This window comes from Urocampus carinirostris, chromosome 2, assembly GCF_059441175.1.
Source record: "Urocampus carinirostris isolate Australia breed hairy pipefish chromosome 2, RoL_Ucar_1.0, whole genome shotgun sequence".
Taxonomy (NCBI): Eukaryota; Metazoa; Chordata; class Actinopteri; order Syngnathiformes; family Syngnathidae; genus Urocampus; species Urocampus carinirostris.
Window position 1 is genome coordinate 62,617,772 of NC_142350.1, and position 22,334 is coordinate 62,640,105.

At 40.5% G+C, this 22,334-nt stretch overlaps 1 protein-coding gene and 1 long non-coding RNA gene across 2 annotated transcripts in view; one reads left to right on the plus strand and one right to left on the minus strand.

Annotated features, from left to right (window-relative positions):
• Positions 1-398: 398 nt before the first annotated feature.
• Positions 399-22,334, minus strand: part of crppa (CDP-L-ribitol pyrophosphorylase A) — a 39,986-nt gene continuing 18,050 nt past the window's right edge. The window contains exon 10 of the mRNA XM_088328126.1: positions 399-921. Coding sequence (XP_088184252.1) covers positions 817-921 — 105 coding nt within the window. The 3' untranslated portion in view covers positions 399-816. The remainder of the gene's footprint in view (positions 922-22,334) is intronic.
• On the plus strand, positions 17,415-18,124 carry LOC148372896 (uncharacterized). Its single transcript, XR_015849663.1, has 2 exons — positions 17,415-17,747; positions 17,830-18,124. It is a non-coding gene; the product is annotated as an uncharacterized LOC148372896 (long non-coding RNA).

Here is a 22,334-nt window from a genome sequence, read left to right on the forward strand (position 1 = left end):
AGGGACAGACAAGGAAAGAAGAGGGGGTAAAAAGTTGGTTAAAGAAAAAGGAGTTGCGTCAGTAAATGTGTTCATCTGATATATTTTTCCCACCTTTACCTTTGGAAATATACACTTTTTTCCTTGGATTACTTTCAACGGGACCCGGACTCTGCAGGTCTGCATCAAACCTTAAGTACCGGTATCATTTTCCGTTCATTTTGCCGGCTGTGATTTTTGGACTGTGGACTTTAATGTAGGACATTTAGTTACAATCGCGGGACTTGAAGTCGGGTTAGGGTTAAGTTTGTGTTACATGTTTAAATGTGGGTGCATGCGGCTTATATACAGGTGCGGCTTGTGTATGTTCAAAATCGGTTTACCTCTTAAAATGTGGTGGGTGCGGCTTATAATCAGGTGCGCTCTATAGTCTGGAATTTACGGTATTTACTTTCCAACTACAAGAAAAAAGGAAAAACAGACTCACCCAAAGTATTTTCTTGCATGAAATTATATGTATGTGTGCACCACAAAAATAAACATATATCAATATAAATAAGTACATTGCAGGTAGAATACAATTAGGACAAAATCTGGCTTCCATTTGTATGATGAACACCCCTCTTCCACATGAAGTATTTCGTCCATTTTTTGATCTGCCCTGAAACGAAAAGAACGGCATCAATCTGGAGGACATTAAGGGACATTCCAGCAATTCTTAACGTCCAAGTCAATTTTATTAGTCACGGTGATCTCCACACTCTTATCAAGATGCGGAGGCGGGCTCAGGAGATGAGTGACGTCTTGTGCTTCCCAGGCCCGACGGTTTTCGGGTCGTCACGCTTGTAGAAGTTGTCCCGTCAGAGCTGCGCTCCTCTCCCGGATCACGGTTGACGTCAGCTCGGCTAATTTTGACAGAGTTTTTGCCCGATTCTCGGAATCCTGGGGAAAGACAACATTTTGGGGGAGAAAAACAAAAACCAGTGTGAATCGGGTGGCGCCAGCACAGGTTGAACATGTGTTTGACGGGGGTCTGGGGGCCGCGGGCAGGGCACCCAGCTAGGTCCAGGGCAGTGCCCTGGTGGGGGGACAAGTGGGGCGAAGCCCCCCGGAGCTCATGGGTTTTCCGTGTTTTTAAGTACTTTCAATGCACTCAGATGACAAAGAAATAGACAAAACAACAGCATCAATTTTCAATGTATTTTGAACTATCCCATATAAAATTACAGTTTAAGTCAACTCAAAATCAGTCACATTAAAAAACATTGGACTGCCTTTGCTTTTAAAAACTATCACTGAGAATATCATCATATCTAACTCATGTGATTACTAAGTTAACACATAAATCATGTTGAAGAGTTCAAATTTCATGAAGAAATAATTGTATCATGACCAAATGAAAAGTAACTCATATTAGAACATACCACAAATGTCTTTGTTATAGCAGAAGATGTTATCTATAAATGAAAGTACAATAAGTATAGGCCCTACAGTAAAGTGTTGGTGTAATGTACACATGAAAATCTATTATTGTAATTGTTAAATATTTATGGCCATTTTTATTACGTTATAATATTTTCGAAAAAAAGGGGAAAACTGTCAAATAAATTTGAAAAGTTTACCAGCTACCTCAAAATTCACGACTCTATCAGCAACTGGTACAGGTTTTTGGGGTGGATCACGTCTCTCTATGACCGCTTCCGTTTGTGGTGTCAATAAGGGATGGAGGCCTTAAAGTTTTGGAGTTTTCGTTTGGGCACCGAAACTACCAGCGATGGAATAATTTGTTGTTCTTGACTGGAGTTCTTTCACGTGTTTTTTGCTCTTTGCGTGACTTTCAAGAGCTTTGAAACCTCTCCCACCATAGACAATGGTATCACGGCATCAAATGCAAAGCACTTTCCCGGCACGATCGATCTTCCGAATAAAGTCACTGAACAAATTCGTCACAGTCTTCTTTCCAACATTTGTAGATAATTCCTTCTCCAACCAGTCCGATCGAAACTTGTTTTTTACGATCTTATCAATTTCTTTACCTCGCGGAGCATCTTTGCGTTTGATCTCGGACATCTTTCTTTAAACACTCGGCAAAAACGTGTGAGAAATGAACAATGGCGTACTCCTACGCCTTTATAACAAGCGCGTTTATTGGTCAACACGGAGACTTCAACCAATCGCAAGTACGTTTCATTTCAGTCACGGAAACACTAAAATGGAATGCTTGTAGAGACGAAATCGTTTTTTTTACCAATTAAAAAATCGGAAATCTTAAAATTTTATTTTTGGAGATAAAAAAAGCGGAATTCCGCGAATTAGCGGAAAAATCACATCCCTGGTTTGAGGATAATGGATCATTTAACACACTGCTCTGAAGAACGGCGTTCTTTAATTAAAAAGTTGTTTGGAGAGGGAAAAACCTATGAGAAGGTACAAAACTTTGTTGGCTGTTCTGCTAAAATGATCTCCAATGCCTTAAAATAGGTAGGAATAACAGACACACGTGGAAGAAAATGGAAGACAACTATTAAAATGGACCAGAAAATAACCAGAATGGCAAATCCTAAGCCAAAGATCAGCTCCAGGACAATCAAACACAGTCTGCAGTTAACTGCAAGTGCTGTGACAGTTATGGAGTGGACAGCCCAAACCCCAGATTTCAATACACTCGAGAAATTGAACTTTATTATGATGGAAAACCTTGTCAGCTGGCACCGGGAATTTACTAATCTGATAGTAACCCAACCAGTTAGAACAAAGGGAGTGGTCTTGTGGGGGTGGGGTGAGGTACTTGAGTCTACAATAGGGGGGAGATGTTTCAAGTCAGAAAATATCTCTACATTTTTTTGAGATCGATCACATTTCCAACTAAATGCAACTTCTATGCGAGAACCCCACCATGTCCCACTTATGCAGAAGAGGGCACGTGACATCCCACACAATGCATTGTTTGCGAAAGTACTCATGGATGCTAACGCTGCAGCATATTGTGCTACCGGAGGCTGAACAGAATTGTCCCCCCCAAATATTAATCTAATCCAAAACCTCACTTTCCCTCCAGGTTTTTTCCCCCCTGCAAAATCTGACTATGGAGTGGCCAGCTGAATATTTTTGTAATGTATTTATGTGTATTTATTTTAGACACTTATTCTGATATGTTTTGCACGGATGAACGAAAAATGGGGGGCGGAACAAACGCGGGGTGCCGAGTTTAAGTGGGGGCCGCTAAAGGTGAGGGACAGACAAGGAAAGAAGAGGGGGTAAAAAGTTGGTTAAAGAAAAAGGAGTTGCGTCAGTAAATGTGTTCATCTGATATATTTTTCCCACCCTTACCCTTGGAAATATACTTTTTTCCTTGGATTACTTTCAACGGGACCCGGACTCTGCAGGTCTGCATCAAACCTTAAGTACCGGTATCATTTTCCGTTCATTTTGCCGGCTGTGATTTTTGGACAGTGGACTTTAATGAAGGACATTAAGTTTCAAGCGCGGGACTTGAAGTCAGGTTTGGGTTAATTTTATGTTTGTGTTACATGTTTAAATGTGGGCGCATGCGGCTTATATACAGGTGCGGCTTGTGTATGTACAAAATCGGTTTTCCTCTTAAAACGTGGTGGGTGCGGCTTATAATCAGGTGCGCTCTATAGTCCGGAATTTACGGTAAGTCTTAATGCACTGCAAATTGTAGAGTAAGAGTGAAGAGTGAGGGACTCGGGCCTTTTTTTCCCCACAGTCTGTTCAGGAGTACCCCGGTTTCTCCTTAGCCCCGTCCACTTTTGACAAAATAAACGAAGACAAATACATTCAATACTTTTAATTAGCCCTTGCTAGCTGTCGATGTAAAATTTGATTCTTATATTTGGTGAGTGCTAAGTTTAAGAAACTTTGACACATTCCGATAAGGCCGATAAGTTGACGATTGGAATGATAAATGTGGAGATTATTTGCGATTAACGATAATAAGCCACTTTAAGTTTGTGCGTGCCTGGCATGTTATTTTATTCCTCTGGCAGACGAGAACAATTTTCCAAGAGTAATGCACCCAAATGGAGGCACTTTGGTGTCGCAACTCAACAAGCCACCAAAATCTCTTGAAGTTTGTTTTGAACCTTTCATGCTTTTCACCGCCACTTCATCATCTGTAGCAAACCAGATTCCTTTCTGAGAGAATTCACTCGATTTTGAAAATTTATCATGAGTTGCAGCCCTACAATGGATGTCGCGAGGGCATCCATAAACACAAAATAAAATAAAAATGTAAGTGTGGATAGAAAATTCTATACACCAGTACAGTGGACCCTCAGTTCTTGACCATAATCCATTCCAGAACCCTGTTCGAAAACCGATTTGTTCGATCACCGAAATCATTTTTCCCATTAAAAATAATGTAAATCGTTTTAATCCGTTCCAACACCCTGAACGTTTACCTTGAATGTTTAACGAAAACATAAAGCTAACCCAGGCTAATCGTACTTTCGCGTTATCGTAATCTTCCGTACGAAAGATTACGCTAAAATGAACGTGTAAAAATAAAAAAATCAGGTCGTTTACAAGTCATTTAGCACCCGGGTCTCCACAACAAGTGGTGAGCGGTTCATTGGAAAGGGGGCTCCGTTCCAACACCCTCAATGTTGGGATCCGTTCCAACACCCTGAATGTTTACCTTGAATGTTTAACGTTGATATAAAGCTAACCCAGGCTAAACGTACGATCCCGTTATCGTAATCTTCCGTACGAAAGATTACGCTAACATGAACGTGTAAAAATAAAAAAGGATAAAGAAAATAATTCTGAATAGGATTTCTTACCTTTGTGGTGGTCAGCAGAAGGCGCAGGCAAGATCAGACACTCACACACCTTCATATTTTGCTATTATTTCTTTCTTAAATGCAATTGTTGTACGCACTACTTTTCCTTTTTCACCTGTAGCAACTTTGAAGAAAGTCCGTGCAAGCAGCAGAGGCATAATTAGGGACTAAAACACTTGGTACACCTATATTAAAAGCGAAAGCAAAACGAAGCACGTCCGCAGGCGATAACAGTCGGTCACGAAAAGAGCCATCTACACCCGTACGCCGCTCAGCATGGCAACCTAGCGTACGCACTCACGCATTACCAGTGTTCGAACTCCGATTTTTTGACCGAACAGCGAAGCAAGAATTTCTTGAATTTTTTGTTCGGACTCCGATTTGTTTGAACTGAGAGGCGTTCGAAAACCCAGGTTCCACTGTACTTAAATGTTGTCTGTGTCCTAGCTTTGGTCTAAATTCCAGGACAATGAGAGAAACCAAAAGGCGCTGTTATTGTTGTAACCAGCACCAATGTTACTGTTCAGTATTGCGCGAAAAACAAGAAAAAGGAATGAACCAATTGTAACAGATGTTACAACAAACACTACTCAAAGTGATGACGTGATAAGCGGTAAGTGCATTCGAAATTGCTAGAGAATGGAAAAATGAAAAAGGGAGAAAAAAGTTAGTTAAACTGAAACCTCTGCAAAGTGTAGAGCAATCCTTCTCAATTGTTTTAAGTGAGAAATTAAGAGTTATTTAGATAACTCTTAGCATAAAAACCATACTTACCAAACTATCAGCTAGACTCAAAAAAAGCCTAAATCCAATGAAATATTCATCCTCAGTGTCACTTTTACCTGTAAACAACTCCCCCAAGGGTTCAAATCCAGCTCCAGACTTCCTGTGCGGAGTTTGTATGTTCTCCCCGTGATTGCGTGGGTTTCCGGGCACTCCGGTTTCCTCCCACATACCAAAATCATGCATTTCAGGTGAATTGGCCGGTCCAAACTGTCCCTAGGTGTGAATGAGCGAGTGAGTTGTCTGGTTCCCGTGTGCCCTGCGATTGGCTGGGAACCAGTTCAGGGTGTCCCCTGCCCACTGCCCGATGATTGCTGGGATGGGCTCCAGCACCCCCGCGACCCTACTGAGGATAAGTGGTGCAGCTAATGAGATGAGATGAGACAACTCCCTCAACTTGGGAGGCAGACGATAAGCCGCTTCGCTTCCTCTTTCCGCTTCAAAAATGTCCACCACACAACAGGGCAAGTTTGAAATGATTAACACAGGCCCAGAGCGCCCTCTAGTGGTGTGGTGTGAAAATATGAAGTGATAAACCGTACCGGTTGAGGTTTTTGAGTTTTTCCTTGCCCTCATGTAGGTTTTATATCAGGGAATGGTGTAATAATAGTCTGTGGTCTGTGCAGCCCTTTGAGATTCCTTGTGATTAAGGGTGTCACAAACAAACATGACTTGTAAAAATGTAAAACTCAATGATATAATAATGTGTTAAAAATTTCACAGATAAGTCTCACTGGAGTATAAATCGCACACCGCCAAAAAGACTGCAACTTAGAGTCCGGGAAATAGGGTACGGTAAATATTTACTACACAAAACTCAAAATTTACTTGTTAAACCCCTTAGGTGCCCCCATGTACCAGGTAAAACCCCCAAAGAACACCTGACTAGCCTGTGGACTGGTTCTGAAACTCACTCACCAGTGATGGGTCATTGTGATTTTCCAGGAAGTTTGATTTCTAACTGGCATTTTTTAGTGGTTGACTGAACCTATTGTAACCGTACTTGAAATAATTACAACCTGAGGCGTGTTCAGGAGAGTGAGTGATTGCTATCGCGAGCTATCGCTAGCTTCTGAACGGCCAGTGATTATTGAGCGCTCGCGTGCCCGAGTAATCACGGGAGAAAGACCGCTTACTTTGATTTCCAACATGGCGTCGACAGTGCAGAAGATGGAGGATCTCACCCTGACGAGTGCTGTTGGCGATGTAATATATCGTCTTACATTGCCTGGTAATGTTTGTGAACAATGCAAGACAGGTATGACCCTTCCACTGCGTTTAGGATAACCTTAACTGTGTCAATATGCGAACTGTCGCTCATATCAGCCAACTCGCTCAAAGCAAGCTGTAGAACGAAATCCATTGTACTGTCGTCGGCCATTTTGGATCAGTAAGGCAATCACAGTGAGCGATTACAAAACGTTCAGCAGTGCGCGGCAAGCGATTATCAAGAGACTACATGTCTGATCACTCTCCTGAACACGCCTCTGGTAACAACGTATTAATAACACAACATAGTAGTAACATAATCATTTCTAATTTTAGAAATGCAATACCAACTGGTAGCTCATTGTGCTAAAGAAAACATATCGATGCCAGTATGTTGTTTTGACTATTCCATCACTTTCGCGATCAGCCCATTACAGTGCCGTTCTTTGATTCCACACCCTTATAGCTCAGATCTGCTTTTGTAAGTTAGGAAATATTTCAAAGACTCCGTGGAGGGCCTTTATAACAGTATGGACTTCCTAATCTGATGGCTTCTCCTTGCAAGTTCAAAAACCACTAATGTCTTCTCTCCTTATTTTGACTGTCTACTCAATGTTAGACTTCACAACCCGGGATTAGAGTCAAGCGTAAGGTAAACATACTGTATGTTTCAAAGATCTGTACAGATGTAGCTCGATGTAAAAGCTGTGCTAGCAAAAACATGTCATCAGTCTTGACCGTGGATAATGACACAAAGCAGTCTCTAATCACAACCAGAAAAGGAAGTCATGAGAATGAAATTTCTTGAAAATAACAAATATTAGAATTATATATTTTTTTCAGTTTCACTTTGGGGGAGAAAACATGTCTTCTACCCATCGCTTTGAGCTAAAAAACAGAATCATTAGCAGACGAAAGTCAAGATCACCAAGAAGGATCAGAAGATGCCGGTTCAATTCCCCCCCACTTCAAATGCTCGCGCGTTCTTTGAACGGGACTTCAAAGCGGGAACATTATTGAATCAAGTCGTCGTTTGCACGGTGGCACACAAACGCGACGCGCTCTGTCTCAAAAATGCATTTTCCGGTGTAGGGTTACTCGACAACGGCGGCTAGCCGGGCATCATGGGGGAGACGAGATCCTCTCGCTGGGATTAACGCGACTTTGACGCAAGCTCGGCAGTTTTTCGTAAATCCTCGTGACAAAAATCGCTTAGTGAGCGCTTCAGGCTAAACCCTTCACTCCCACCTTACCTGTTAAATATCCCAAATCTACAAAAAGTAAAACAATAAATAAATAGATACCTCAGGTATCACAGTTAATGGGAACCAGAACTACAGATCGATATGGGTTTTTCAGGGCCAATACTGATACCAATCAGTATTACGGAGGAGGCCGATAACCGGTATTTAAGGCTGATATTCATTTGGAGTATAATCTTCAAAATAAGCGTAGGAATTTTTTTAATAATGCAAAAAGAAACAAAGAATACCTCCGCATGTGGTGGCCGCGGAATGTTTCTTGTTATAAATTCCAATAAAACTTTAATAGCTCTTTCTTAAAGTAAAAACATTAAACATTTAACACAACTACCATGACTTGTAGGGTAATTTAAACTATAAATGTATGTCTTTTTATGTTATCGATTAAGATTCGCTGAGGGTGATGTGAACTCATATTCAACCCATAAGAAAATGTATGGTCTCACTGCACCTCTGCTAATAAAACCCAATGTCCCAAACATATCCTGCTATCTTCAATGATTGATTTTCTCGTTAAGATAGCAAAACAGCATCCAGCCATCTGTGCTTGAGTTGAAATGAGCTGGTTGGTCTCAAACAGTTATATCCTGATGAAATTGTCTGAGAGAAACTCGTTTCCTTTCAAGTTATATCCTGTTTCACACGCTGTGGAAAAGGTCACCATTGTTTGTTGTGTTTAAACTCACGATACAGCCATCTTCCATGATTGATTTTCTAGTCATATCCTGCTTCGCACTTTCACGACAGGAACTGCATAAAAAGGCAGAACAAACGGTGACTAATACACATTCAGCCGGTGTCCTTCTTGCAAGAAGCAAACTAAAGTGTCACTCTGACCCGAACTCAGACTTCTGTGTTGTTATTTCACTTGAGGGCGGACTGAACCAAAGTAATAGAGGTTTAGATCCCACAGACTGATCTTTCATAAAAAAACTAACAGAAAATAAAATCAGGCTTAGCAGCAACTCGTATGAAGGTACATAAACACTTAAATGGCTCCCTTAAACCTTTTATAAAAAACTAAGTAAAGTAAAATAAAATACAACCAACACAATCGGAATTAACTTAAAACATAGCCGCCGTTCATCTTTAGCTGCTCTCCATTCTCTCTTTTTTGTCAAACTATCGTGTTTAGCTTTTCGCAAGCGTTCGTCTGATTTTCCACCGCTGCAATATTCGACAGGGTGGACTCCCGTGCCAAAACCTGTCATCATTGATTGGCGAGGCTCGAGAGAAGCACTGCTGCAAATGTTAGCTGATGCGTGTTAGCACCGGGACATTTTCCGCTCTTCCTTTGCCACGTCCGTTACCCGCAAAATCCAATCCTTTTTTTCTTCTTGACATTTTCAACATTGGCAGAAAGGCTAGCGGTAGCATACATTAGAACAGTGGTGGACAACTATTTGGGGTTGCAGGCCGCGTTGAGTTCAAACATTGGGCCAAGGGGCCTGTCCTGGAGACCTATCACGTTTCTGTATACATGCATACATTTAAATGTTATATTTCTTTTGATATTTATTTTTCAATCAACGAGTTTCATCAATATGATACCGAAACACTGACAAAACACAATAAGGTCTCTGTTTTAAGCACTAAATTTGATATTTGGTTTTCTAGTAGTGCAGTGGTTAGCACATTCGCCTAGCATGCGGAAGTTCCCCGGTTCGAGACCGGGGAAACATATGGCCTGAAGAGGTGTGTACATGCCCAAGACACACCACAGGAAATGGTGCCCCTACAACCCTAGTAGTTAATGGATACAACCAACCAGTATTACTGTATCTCTATTTTTTAGTATATTTATAAAATTCCTGCAGTCAGATTTTTTAAAGTATTCCTGTATTTTTTGTAGTATTACTGTAGTTATATCATTGTAGTATTTCAGCAGTAATATTTTTTTTAGTATTTCATGTCGTATCTTTAGTATTTCTGCAGTCTGATTATCGAAGTATTTCTGTAGTATTACCGTAAAATTTAGACTACAAGCCGCGACGTTTCCCCTCATGTTTCAATGTAGGCACATGCGGCTTATAGTCAGGTGAGGCTTATGGGGGTACAAAATGTTTTTTCCTTTAAAAGTGTACTGGGTGCGGCTTATAAGCAAGTGCGGAACTGTACTGTCATTCCTATCACCAAAAAGTCCTTCTTAATTTGTTCTAATACTCTTAGAATATGTTTTATACTTTTAAGTACATTTTAGTTTTTTTTTTAGTACTTTCAGTACTTCTTACTTTTCACTACTATCTAATACTTTTCAGGACATTTTTCTACGTGACGGCACTTTTTATACTTTTAACGTTTCAGTAATTCTTAGGACACAGTCATATGTTTCAGGACTTTTCCCATACTCTACTACTTCTCAGTACATTTTACTACTTCTTTGTACTTTTCAGCACTTTCCAATATTTAGTATACTTTTCAATATTCTTTCCACTTTTTTTGTTATTAAGAATGTTTAATCACTACATTCTAATATTGGGCTAATTATAAGGTGGAGTATTTACCCCAAAATAATTCACAAGATTAAAATATTAATGCGATAACTAAAAGAATGAAAAGGATGTAACTGGAGAAGTCATACAATTACGAGTTTGTATGCAGTGACACATTTCAATATTACAACAAATTCTAAACAACTTATGTAATTACTAAGTTGTTAGTTATTACCATGTTATGGTTATTTGGAATGGGGTCAAAAAAGGCTCAGTCAGGCACTAAGACATCTGCCTTGTATAAGGGTACTACAACTACCTAATTTAAAGATTTAATGTAAATGATCTCTCGCGGCAGTTATTACCCATATTTCCTATAAAATCACAATGACCTATTACTTTTGACCCACCTTGGTAACCCTTGGATTAGAACATATTGCTCAATGTATCTTGGGCCACATGTGGCCACCCATATAATGCCTGAGAATTATGGTTCAAAACTACTTTGACCAAAAACTACACTTCTCTCGATGCCTGTCAACTTTGAAATCCCTGAAGCAACGTCTCAGCAGCACTAGAAACCAATATTTCCATATCCATGGCAACAAGTGGAATTGAGAAATTTTTTATCCTCAAAATGTCCAAGATTTTGTCATAGATTGATACCTTCACATACGATATTAGTAAGTTCCCAGATCGTGCTTGTTTTTAGAATTGCTTGTATCTTGAACACATTTTCCTTGTACGAAATAACTGAAAACCAATTAATTCGTTCTCTGCCCCGAAAAGCATCCAAGTTCACTGTAAATAGTTATAAAACATCTTCCTGAACACTAAAACACATTTAAATCGTGATTGAACATAAAAATACAGTTATAGGATGAATTACATCAGTCCCCTTGAGGACAGCCATTACAGTGATGTGGCCCTTGGTGGAAATAAGTTTGACATCCTGTCTTTGGCCGTCTGTTCGATGTAATATTTAGAATTGTGAGTGAAGCTTTAAGTAGGAGTCTTAAAACGTAAGTAACTGAGCAGAGTCTACTTTGACCGAATAAGGTGACAGCATTGTTTTAATATTCTGTAAACGGGCACGGGCTTAAAGCGAAGCCGTTTCCAATCATTCCCATGTGTGGCGTATACATAAACACAAGCAAAGAGCCTTGTTATTGTTATTGATGCCGCCACTGCGGCTTTAAATGACCAGACTTCAATTATGGAGCCACATGGCGACAGGTCTTTGAAAGGGACTACGGAGCGACCACACAGCGAGCAGTCGGGTCGCCTCGGCATCAAATGCCAACATTGGACGCTTCCAAGTCAAAATGGTCTCTTTGGGTAATTAAGAAATCGTCTGGTGATGCCTTTCCAAAGCCTCTTCATGAAGAGCAACGATACCTAATTGAATAAAAGCTCGACAAAAGTACTGGTCGAATGCCCAAAATCTGAGCCAGGGTGTCTGACAATTCTCTTAAAAACTCTTACTGGCATACTTAACTCATTCATTGCCAATGATGTCTAGAGCAATGATCTATGGAAATGCCAATGATACTTATAGCAGTCAACGGCAATGAATGATTATCGTCGGGCTATTGTTTTTAACTTTGGGAGTCAGGGTACCTTAACAATAGGCGTGGCTAGCAGTTCTTGAACGGCCTTCAAAACAGCAGGTGAACCCCGAGTTAAACGGGCATGAAAATATGAGTCAGGGGTTAAAAAGGTGAAAAGAGTGTGGCGGAGATATTTCCAGGTACAACCCAAAGAAATATTGATCTGTTGACCCAATAAAATTGCAGAATTTTGTGCAGACTTGGGGAGTAACGGAATACATGGAACGGCAAAAATGATGTTGGCAAGCTGTTTGGATTTATTTTCATTTTGTTTCTGTCACATTTTATGTTAGTTTTGCCGGAGATCAAAGAGATCAAAGCCAAGAGAGAAAGCTTACCACGTGTTGGGAGTCATCATTTTATTCATATTTAGTTTCTTTTGTCTTTTATTAGCATATTTGGTATTGGAGTAATCCGAAAGTAATCAAGTTAAAGTAACCCGACCCAACCCTTCCTTTTCATATGTAATTGTACCACTGGTGGTCTAGTGGTAAAGTGTCTGCACCCTGACCGCCACAACGCAGCTTTGAATTCTCTTGCATATAATAAATAAAAATTTGGGTCCGTGATGCTGTAGTTTACCATAGTAAAACTATAATAACGCACAGCTATAATTATTGAATACACTTCCAATTGTATCTATCGTATTCGTCAGAGTATAAGGCGCACTTTCAAGTTTATTGCCAATTTGGGGTTCTGGCCTTATTGTCCAGAAAATGTGTTTTTTTTCAACAATTATCTTTAACTCAATGTGCTGGGTCCTGTCGTCTCATATTTGAGCTTGGAATTAAAATCAAACTATCATCCTTATGACAATTCAAATAAAAAAGCGCGTTATTCTCAAGTGGACACTGTGATATCCATCTCGCTCTCAACACCCTATGTCCATAAGCAGCTATTGATAGTTGGAGTCTAAGACAGCAAAGTGAGGTTTCGAGTTCATGCGTGTAGCCTGCAGTTCAGCCAATTCCTTGATGAGATGATTTACAAAGATAAGGAATCCAAAACCGTCAGTTGCAGCCGCTTTCATGCCACGTTTGATTTACGTCTGGAAAAGCACTTTCCACTGGCTCCGCTGACAGTTTTATATAGGCTGTATCTGATCCCTATCAGCCTCCTCAAGCGCTTCGTCAAAATAGTCAAAGCCATGTGTACGGGAGTCTCTTGGTTGTAGCCGTCACTGCCCCCCTGTTGTGTCCTTACTAGGAAACAGTCCAGGAGGGTGGCATTTGGAATGAACAAGCTCAATGGAATGTGTAATGGATGGAGGCATTTGATTGGTATCTAACGCATCATTTAAAGAATGAGGCATTTAAATTTCCAGTCAGATAAAACATTGGCTTTGTGTGCGGATTGACAGGCAGGATGTCGGTTTGTTAGGACTTGTTCACAGCTGGATGTCGATGAAACAAGTCTGGGTGGGTTTTACGCTACTCGGGATGAAGTGATTTAGTGTGATTCCAATTTTCGCCACAAAGAAAACTGGCTAAGAGACTTGATGTCTGCCCGTATGAATGGTTTACTATTCTTGAGTAGAATTCTAATTTGTCTTTGCTGTCATTGTAGTGTACATTGTTTCCAACAAGATTAGACATGGCACTTCAGGATAAACATGTAATAAAGGACTTAAAAGAAAAATAACATTAAATAAGATTAGGATAGATGGGCAATACTCACAAGATAGAGATTGTAGACTCGCCTAAGTTGTAATTGCATCAGAAAAATAGTGCAATTTAAAAAAAAATGCAATGAGATTAGAGCATAGAGAAAAATGAAGAAAACGAGTAACTCATTTTCGATAAATAGGCAGAGAGCCGCCGATGATTGTCTAGGGCTGTGATTCCTTTGTCTGCTGGCGATAAAGTTCCCAGCCTTAACGAAAAACTATTTTAACTATTGATTAATGGATTGCAAGCGACACTGGAAGAGCATGCAAATACATATTTAACCAAGTACTTTCTAAGTTGAAATGTTAATTGTTTATCCTGTTTTTACTAACGGGCACCGGCAGAGAAGGGGGATGAGGTTGCCAGGGCTGTTTGTCATTTTGTCTAGTCATACATTACGCACAGTTGTTCATTATTTCATACTGTTCGTTGTTTTCACTATTGTTACGCATTGTGGTTTGTTGTTCTGATTATTGTCAAGTCATGTTTACTTGTATAGCCCTTAATCACAAACAGTCTCAAAGGGCTGCACAGATCAAAGACTATTGCAAACTATTATTACAGACTATTAAGAGACCTTCCCCTCATTTAAGACCTACATGAGGGATAATAATACACATATTATCAACATAAAATATAGGTTATTCATATCCTACTGAGTAGAAGTGTGTTTTAAGCTTAGATTTAAACATTTCCACTGAGGTTGCAGATCGAATCTCAAGGGGAAGAGCATTCCACAGCACCGGGGCCCGGATGCAGAACGCTCTTGAACCTGCAGATCTATTCTTGGCTCTTGGGATCACTGGTAGACCAGCGTTTTCAGAGCAAAGGCTCCGGACCGGAACATAGGGGGAAATCAAATCTGAAAGATATGAGGGAGCAAGTCCAGGCATGATTTTGTATACTACCAACAGAATCTTAAAATCACATCATAAGCTAACAGGGAACAAATGCAGGTTAGCTAAAATTGGGGTAATGTGATCAAACTTTCTTGTCTTAGTTAAAAGCCTTGCTGCAGCATTTTGTAGTAGCTGAAGGCTCTTGTTTTTGGACTTCGGGAGACCAGAGAGTAGTGCATTACAGTCATCGAGACGGGAAGTGACAAACATGTGAATTATAATCTCCGCATCTGACTGAGACAGGATAGGACGAATTTTAGCAATGTTGCGAAGATGGAAGAAAGCTGTTCTAGTAACATTCTTCACGTGTGTTTGAAAGGACAGATCGGGGTCAAATATGGCATCTACATTTTTGACTGAGTCACTCTGGGTGATATAACATTTGTCAATGTTCAGAGCAGTTTTTGAGAACAATTCACGGCATTTAGATGGACCAATAACTTTCGGTCTTTTCCGAGTCAAGGCGCGAGAAGTTAAGTGACATCCACTCTTTTATCTCAGTGAAGCAGGCCTCCAAATCTCCACAGTTTAGTGTGGCAGATTACTCCATCGGAAGATATAGTTGAGTGTCATCTGCGTAGCAATGGAAACTGATATTATACTTGCGAATAATATCACCTCACACTAGCATGTAAATGCTGAAAAGAAGGGGGCCAAGTACTGAACCCCGCGGAACACCACAGGTAACACTACCTTAACACAGTGCGTCCTATCTGAGAGGTAGGATCTGAACCATCAGATGACATTTCCTGAGAGACCAATCCATTTTTCCAACCGTTCTACAAAAGTCAATTCCATTGAAGTTGGGAAAAAGTTTAAAATGTCAGTAAAATTAGAATAGAATGACTTGCAAACCTTTTCTAACCCATATTTAAATGAATACACCACAAAGACAAGATTATCCATGTTCAAACTCATAAACTTTATTTCAATAAGCAAATAATGATAAACTTAGAATTTTACAATTGCAACAAGTGCCAAAGTAGTTGGGAAAGGGGCTTCTTCACCATTGTGTTACATCACCTTTCCTTTTAATAACACTCAATAAACGTTTAGGAAGTGAGGAGACTAGTTGTTGAATCGTTGATAGTGGAATCCTTTCCCATTCTTGCTTTATGTACAGCTTCAGCTGTTCAACAGTCCGGGGTCTCCTTTGTCTTATTCTGCGCTTTATAATGCGCCACACATTTTCAATGGGAGACAGGTCAGGACTGCAGGCAGGCCAGTCAAGCACCCGCACCCTCTTACTACGAAGCCACGCTGTCGTGAGACGTGCAGTGTGTGGCTTGGCATTATCCTGCTGGAAGAAGCAAGGGCGCCCATGGTAAAGATTCTGTTTGGATGGCAACATACTTTGTTCCAAAACCTGAATGTACTTTTCTGCATTAATGGTGCCTTCACAGATGTGCAGGTTACCCATTCCTTGGCCACTCATGCACCCCCATACCATCACAGATGCTGGCTTTTGCACTTTGCGTGCATAACAGTCTGGGTGGTTCTGTTCTTCTTTGGACCGGAGGACACGACGTCCACAATTTCCAAACACAATTTGGAAAACTGACTCATCAGACCACAGAACACTTTTCCACTTTGTATCAGTCCATTTTAGATGGGCTCGGGCCCAGAGAACCCTGCGGCGTTTCTGGATGTTGTTGATGAATGGCTTACACTTTGCAACATAAAGTTTTAACCCACACTTACGGATATAGCGTCGAACTGTATTGACTGACAGTGGTTTTCCAAAGTGTTCCTGAGCCCATGTGGTGATGTCCTTTACACATTGATGTCGGTTCTTAATGCAGTACCGCTTGAGGGCTCGGAGGTCACGGGCATTCAATAATGGTTTACGGCCATGCCGTTTACGCACAGTGATTTCTCCAGATTCCCTGAACCTTTTCACAATATTATGGACTGTAGATGATGATATCCCTAAATTCCTTGCAATTGTACTTTGAGGAATGTTGTTTTTAAACTGTTCAACAATTTGCTCACGCAGTTGTTCACAAAGAGGTGAACCTCGCCCCATCCTTGCATGTGAATGACTTAGCTTGTTCGGGTCTCCCTTTTTTATACCCAGTAACAACTCTCACCGGTTGCTAATTCATCTGTTCACCTGCAAATAGTTGGTTGATTTCCATTCATCCACTTTCTGAGTAGTTATTGACACCTGTCCCAACTATTTTGGCACGTGTTGCTGTCATCAAATTACAGAGTTGATGATTTTCTCCCAAAACAATAAAGTTTATGAGTGAAGACAATAAATATGTTGTCTTTGCTGTGCATTCATTTAAATATGGGTTGAAAAGAATTTGCAATTTACTTGGATCAATTTTTATTTGCAATTAACACACTTTCCCAACTTCATTGGAATTGAGTTTTGTAGTAAGATATTATGGTCCACAGTGTCAAAAGCAGCACTAAGGTCCAGCAGCAGCAAGAGTGATGAAGCGCCAGAGTCCATTGGCAGAACATGATCATTGGTTACCTTAATCAGGGCTGTCTCAGTAGAGTGGTTAGCCCTGAATCCTGATTGCATTGATTCAAAAAGATTGTTTTCGGATATAAAATCATTCAGCTGCTGTGCCAACTTTTTCAAGTATTGTGCGCCATTTAAGTCGTAACTATTGGCCAATCTGTTTGATTTCCACATCTTCGACTTAAGGGTTAGACAGGGTTTAAAAAACTGAATAAAAGAAAAAGTTGAGGGTGTTTAAAAAAACACACCCGTATTTTATGAAATATGAAAAGTCGTTATTGGATCTCTGCGTTACACCAGTTATAAACTTGTCATAGAACTAAATGGTGCCCGGGGACCCCAGTTGATTTTACTTCTCTTACCAAGCCACTAAAACATCTTTCAAAGCTTTTATGAGACGAATGCTCGTCGAGGGTGTACAGGCTTGTCGGTATATCAAGTAGCTTACGATGTCTGGGTCGAAAAATACAGGTAAAATGCCGGGATCTGATGCCAACTTATTTATAAAATACAGTTCTATACTATTAATTAACCTAGGAATCGAGGAATCAACTTCTTGCCCTGAAGAATTCTCGTGCCGGCGTGATGAGGGGGCCCTATCATGGAAGCAGAGCCGGAGCTCAAGGTGAAAGCTAAGTGACTAGCGGCGATATAAGCCTTCGGTACCGTCCGTAATCATGATAAATGTGAACTCTCTACCAAATAAGACCGACGAACTGGCTGTGTTGGCTAAAAACATCATTGCTGTGTTTTACGGAAACGTGGCTCACGTCTAGCATCCCGGACGCTAACGTGGAGCTACCTGGCTTCAGCGCTGTTAGGACAGAGACACAAAAGCCTGCTGGAAGCGCCGAACCTTTCGCCTAGCGTGTGACGTCATCCACTCCGCTGTTGCTAAACTACAACACAGCACCCCGAGGATGGCTCCTGTCAATAAACAAGAAAAGGATACTGCTGGAAGTGTGAATTTCCCTACGGGGATGAATAAAGTATCTATCTATTTATCCATCTATCTAATCATTTCCTCATATCTGGCTTAGACTTGCAAAATACTTGAATTGTTTTGTATTTGCATCTTCCGTCGTCACTAGTAATCCAACATAGAGGACGCTTGAAAAGTCACACGACTCGTAAGAAGAATCCATGCCAAGATTGTGATGAATGAAGAGCCACAATCCAAAACGGTACTGTGGGGCCTTTGGATCTGGAATCAGTTGATCAGCTCATGGCATCCAGTCTGGAATAACCTTTATTTCCAGGTCTTTCCTCCTGGTAGATGGTATTGAGTAACGCACATGCAAACGCCTTCTTTCCAGTCACAAATGGCTTCCTAATTTCCCGTGGTAAAAATAACCAGAGTTGATGTTCGGTGGAAAGTGTTCATCTGGATCCCCAGTGGAGCATGATGTTGTGTTAGCATATTTGTGTTGATGTAGCTGTAGAGCCAATCAAATATTTCAGACGAGTTGGCATTTAGGGGCATCTGGTTGCATTTTCTTGTCTGAATAAACACGTGTTAACGTTATTTTTTCCCCTTCGGCTGATGTGAATCCAAATGGAAGAAGACGGTGAGCTCGGAGAAAACAATCTTTGAAGAAGCCTGTGCTTAATCTCTGGTTTCCTCTTGGTATGGAAACTGGGTGGTCAGGTCGGAAACATCTCCAAAAAAAGTCTACTCCACTTTTATTTTGGAACTCGGTTTCCCATTTGTTTTATAGACCGAATCAAGTTCCATCTTTTTAATATAACAAATCAAAGATTGTCTCTTCAGGTTTTATAGAGCTGATGTTCTGGTACAATAGCATTGGCTAGACGAAACAGACTTCACAACCCAGTCGGACTATTCCATGCCTCTAAATGTAGTCAGTGAGTACTGATAAAAAGGACACAGTTGAGGCTTATTTTCTAGTTAGAGGGGCAGGGGGGAGAGGAGGTCATTAAGACACTACAATACAAATGTGCAACTTCTCACAAAAGATAAACCTTCAAGCTATGTGGTTTTTATTATTTGGGGCAACAGATTCATGGTATATGCGAGACAACTGCGCAGATTTATCCTGAGAAAAGGGAGAAGTGTGCTGAAACCGCAGAAATGCCAGTTGTCCTTAATCTCCCCTGACCTAGACCAGGTCCCCAATTCATAGGGTGTTGTAAGAGATTCTTTGGACGGCTTCAGGTTTCACCGGTCTGTCTTTCAGATGATGTGAACAGGTCCGAGAAAAAGACCCTGCGGAGTCTTTTTCACCCGAACTCCTCTCCATTCTCTGGTGTTCTTTTCTTTACCTCGTGCCGGCTAATCTCCTCTCAGGTTTAGATTCCGGGCCGGGGAGGAAATACGGGTTTGGGTAAACATCAGGGCTCTCACCGCGCTGACTACAACGGCCATACATCAGCTTGACATCAGACTGACAAGTGTCTTTTCAGTAGGTTACAAGCTAGAGGGTATAACTGTAAGGGGAGGGATCGTGTGACATTTTCTAAACACGCCGTTATGGTTCACTATTCCTTTTTTTTTTTAACTTGTTTGAGAATATGGTTATGAGCTTTACGGTTAACACACTTCCTACTAATCTGCATGATTAGTTAGGTGCATAAAGGGAAAGACATGCACCAAAAGTGCTTTCATCAACTGTTCCTAACTTGCAATTTAGCAAGAAAGGTAGGAGACTTCCCTGTACTCTTTGAGGTAAAATGTCTATGAGAATATTTGTAATCATTTCAAATTACATTTTTTTTGACAAGAACTAATTTGAATGGAGTGGTGCAGTAGACCCCTGGGATAAGGCGATCCATCTTAGGATGTGGAATGAGGTTTTTTTGGGGGGTTTTGGGCCGCGTGACGGCATTTTCCCCACCTTCCAACAGCAACATCGAATTAATTCACGTTTCCAAAAACTTACAAAATTCAAACCTTGTGGTTTTGGTGAGTATGATTGTGCATGTCACACACTCTAAACATCTCTAAGATGCCCGTCTACTATTGTTCAAAGTCATAAGATGCTGGCCTGCTGTTGGTTATTGTTACAGCATCATGAAGATGCTGATTTGCTCTTGGCTGAATTCCCACCCACAATGCTCTATTCTCTCCGTTTATTTAGTTGAGAATCTCTTGTGACGAACTGATATTTGTTTAGCCACAGGTCCAGTGATCTGCAGTTATGGTTTAGGTTTGAGCAAGAAGATGAGAACAATGGAAACGAAGATTGACATAATGTAGAAAAACAAAGAATGCAAACACATTGTTACCCTCGCTAAGGAATATGGCCATAACCATTTGATGATCAGGGAAATTATTAAGAATAAGGTTGCAATTAAAGCAACCAAGTCTTTGTTAGTCTGATAAAAATATGAAGGTTTATTTAATTAGATCCATTCTGCAGTTGAAGCTTTTTTTTGCCAAATATAAACTGAATTACAGATGTTTTTTTCAGTTTTAAGTACCTTGACCTTCGCTGAAATGGCAGCCAAGTGTGGTAACAACTTGCCTTCTTCAAACTCAGAAGAATTGATCTAAGATGATGCAATTAATGGTTGAAAAGCCATCAAACGTCATCCGAAAAATTCAACTTTGTACAGCTCGCCAGAGTTGATGGCTAAATTAGTTCTCATTCTCTTTGAAAATCTCCTCTTCAAACAAAACCAGACTCAGCGGGAAATGAACACAGACGTCACCCTATCATTAATATGTGGCCTGGGTGAAAGTAAGACCTCCTCCAAGGCCAAATGATGTCTTGATTTTTGGACAGAGGTGCAAATGTGCTGTAAATCGGTCCGCAAACCACCGCAACCCTGGCCAAAGCACACTGGCAGAGTTACTACATCAGGACATTAGTGGTTCGTCAAGAGAAAAAGAATGATCTAGTATAGACAACAAAGAAAATATTATTCCTAATGGTGTGTGAGTGTGTGTGTGAATAGGTAAGTGTGAAGCACATTGTGAAGCGCCTTGGGAGGTCTTCATTGAGTTGAAAAGCGCTATATAAATGCAGACCATTTACCATTTATGAAATAAACAGATCCATATTTAGATCGACATGTATATTGCATTGTTGTCAAATATAAGACAAAATCTGTTCATGTGTAAACGTCTTCGGAGCCTGCATAAGACCAAGCTTGCTGGAAAATTTGTGAGGAAAAATTGCAGCACAAAGCCGGTGTATATCTGGAAAACATTATGTTTAAAAAAGCAAAGAAAGTTATCCCAATTTGTATGTTGCTTCCCGGCTCCTCAGTGTTATATGTAGAAGTGTCCTTGTGCAAGACACTGGATCCCTAATGCCCGCAATAAGCAGGTAGGCGCCTTGCATGGCTGACTCCCTATTGGTGTGTGAGTGTGTGTGTGAGTGGGTAAGTGTGAAGCACATTGTAAAGCGCTTTGGGAGGTCTTCATTGACTTGAAAAGCGCTATATAAATGCAGACCATTTACCATTTAGCATCATTCTCCATAATTAAGAATTTAATAGTCCAACATGTGATCATCAAATTAAATGCACATGCAAGCACAGGGAAGACAATTTCACAGTTGCTGTCCTTCCTCTTTTTTTTAAGAACATAAAATGTAATTTCCTGACACATAGCCGGCTTGATCTTTAAAGAAAGATCAACACCAATTGTCCCCGAACAAAGCCACTCTTTAATATACATTCCCAAAAAGTCCTGATATGATTTGATAACCCTTCCATCTCTCACTTACTCCGATGGATAACTCCACTATAATTACGAAGAAATGAGTAAGAGATCGGAGGTCAACCACAAACTTTTCAACATTTTTTGCGACACATCCGGAGGTCAAAGTGCTTCAAACCAAAATACGAGCCATCTCTTTGGTTCAATGTGAACAAGAGTGAAAGGATATGTACATGCCCCCACTCATGAGCACTAAAGTAGAAGGGGCTGATCTCATCAAGCGAGTTATGCAGAGATAGATGGAGTTATTGCGTCTATTAAATTTAAAAAGATCCCGGAAATAAAGTGAACCTTGAATAGTTTTGTCAAACCAAACGAAAACAACATGAATTCCCAAGTTTTTCTCTTCACTTTTAGTGGGTTCACCTCTGATGGACGTTTTTACCGGGTTTTATGTTGCTAATTTAAACTGTCCTTAAGGGCTGAATTATATGGTGATTCTACGTAGTTTAACCAAACGCTAATAATGACAGTTGATAAAAAACAGCAACAGGCATTCCATCATCTACAAAAGAGCCATGTTTA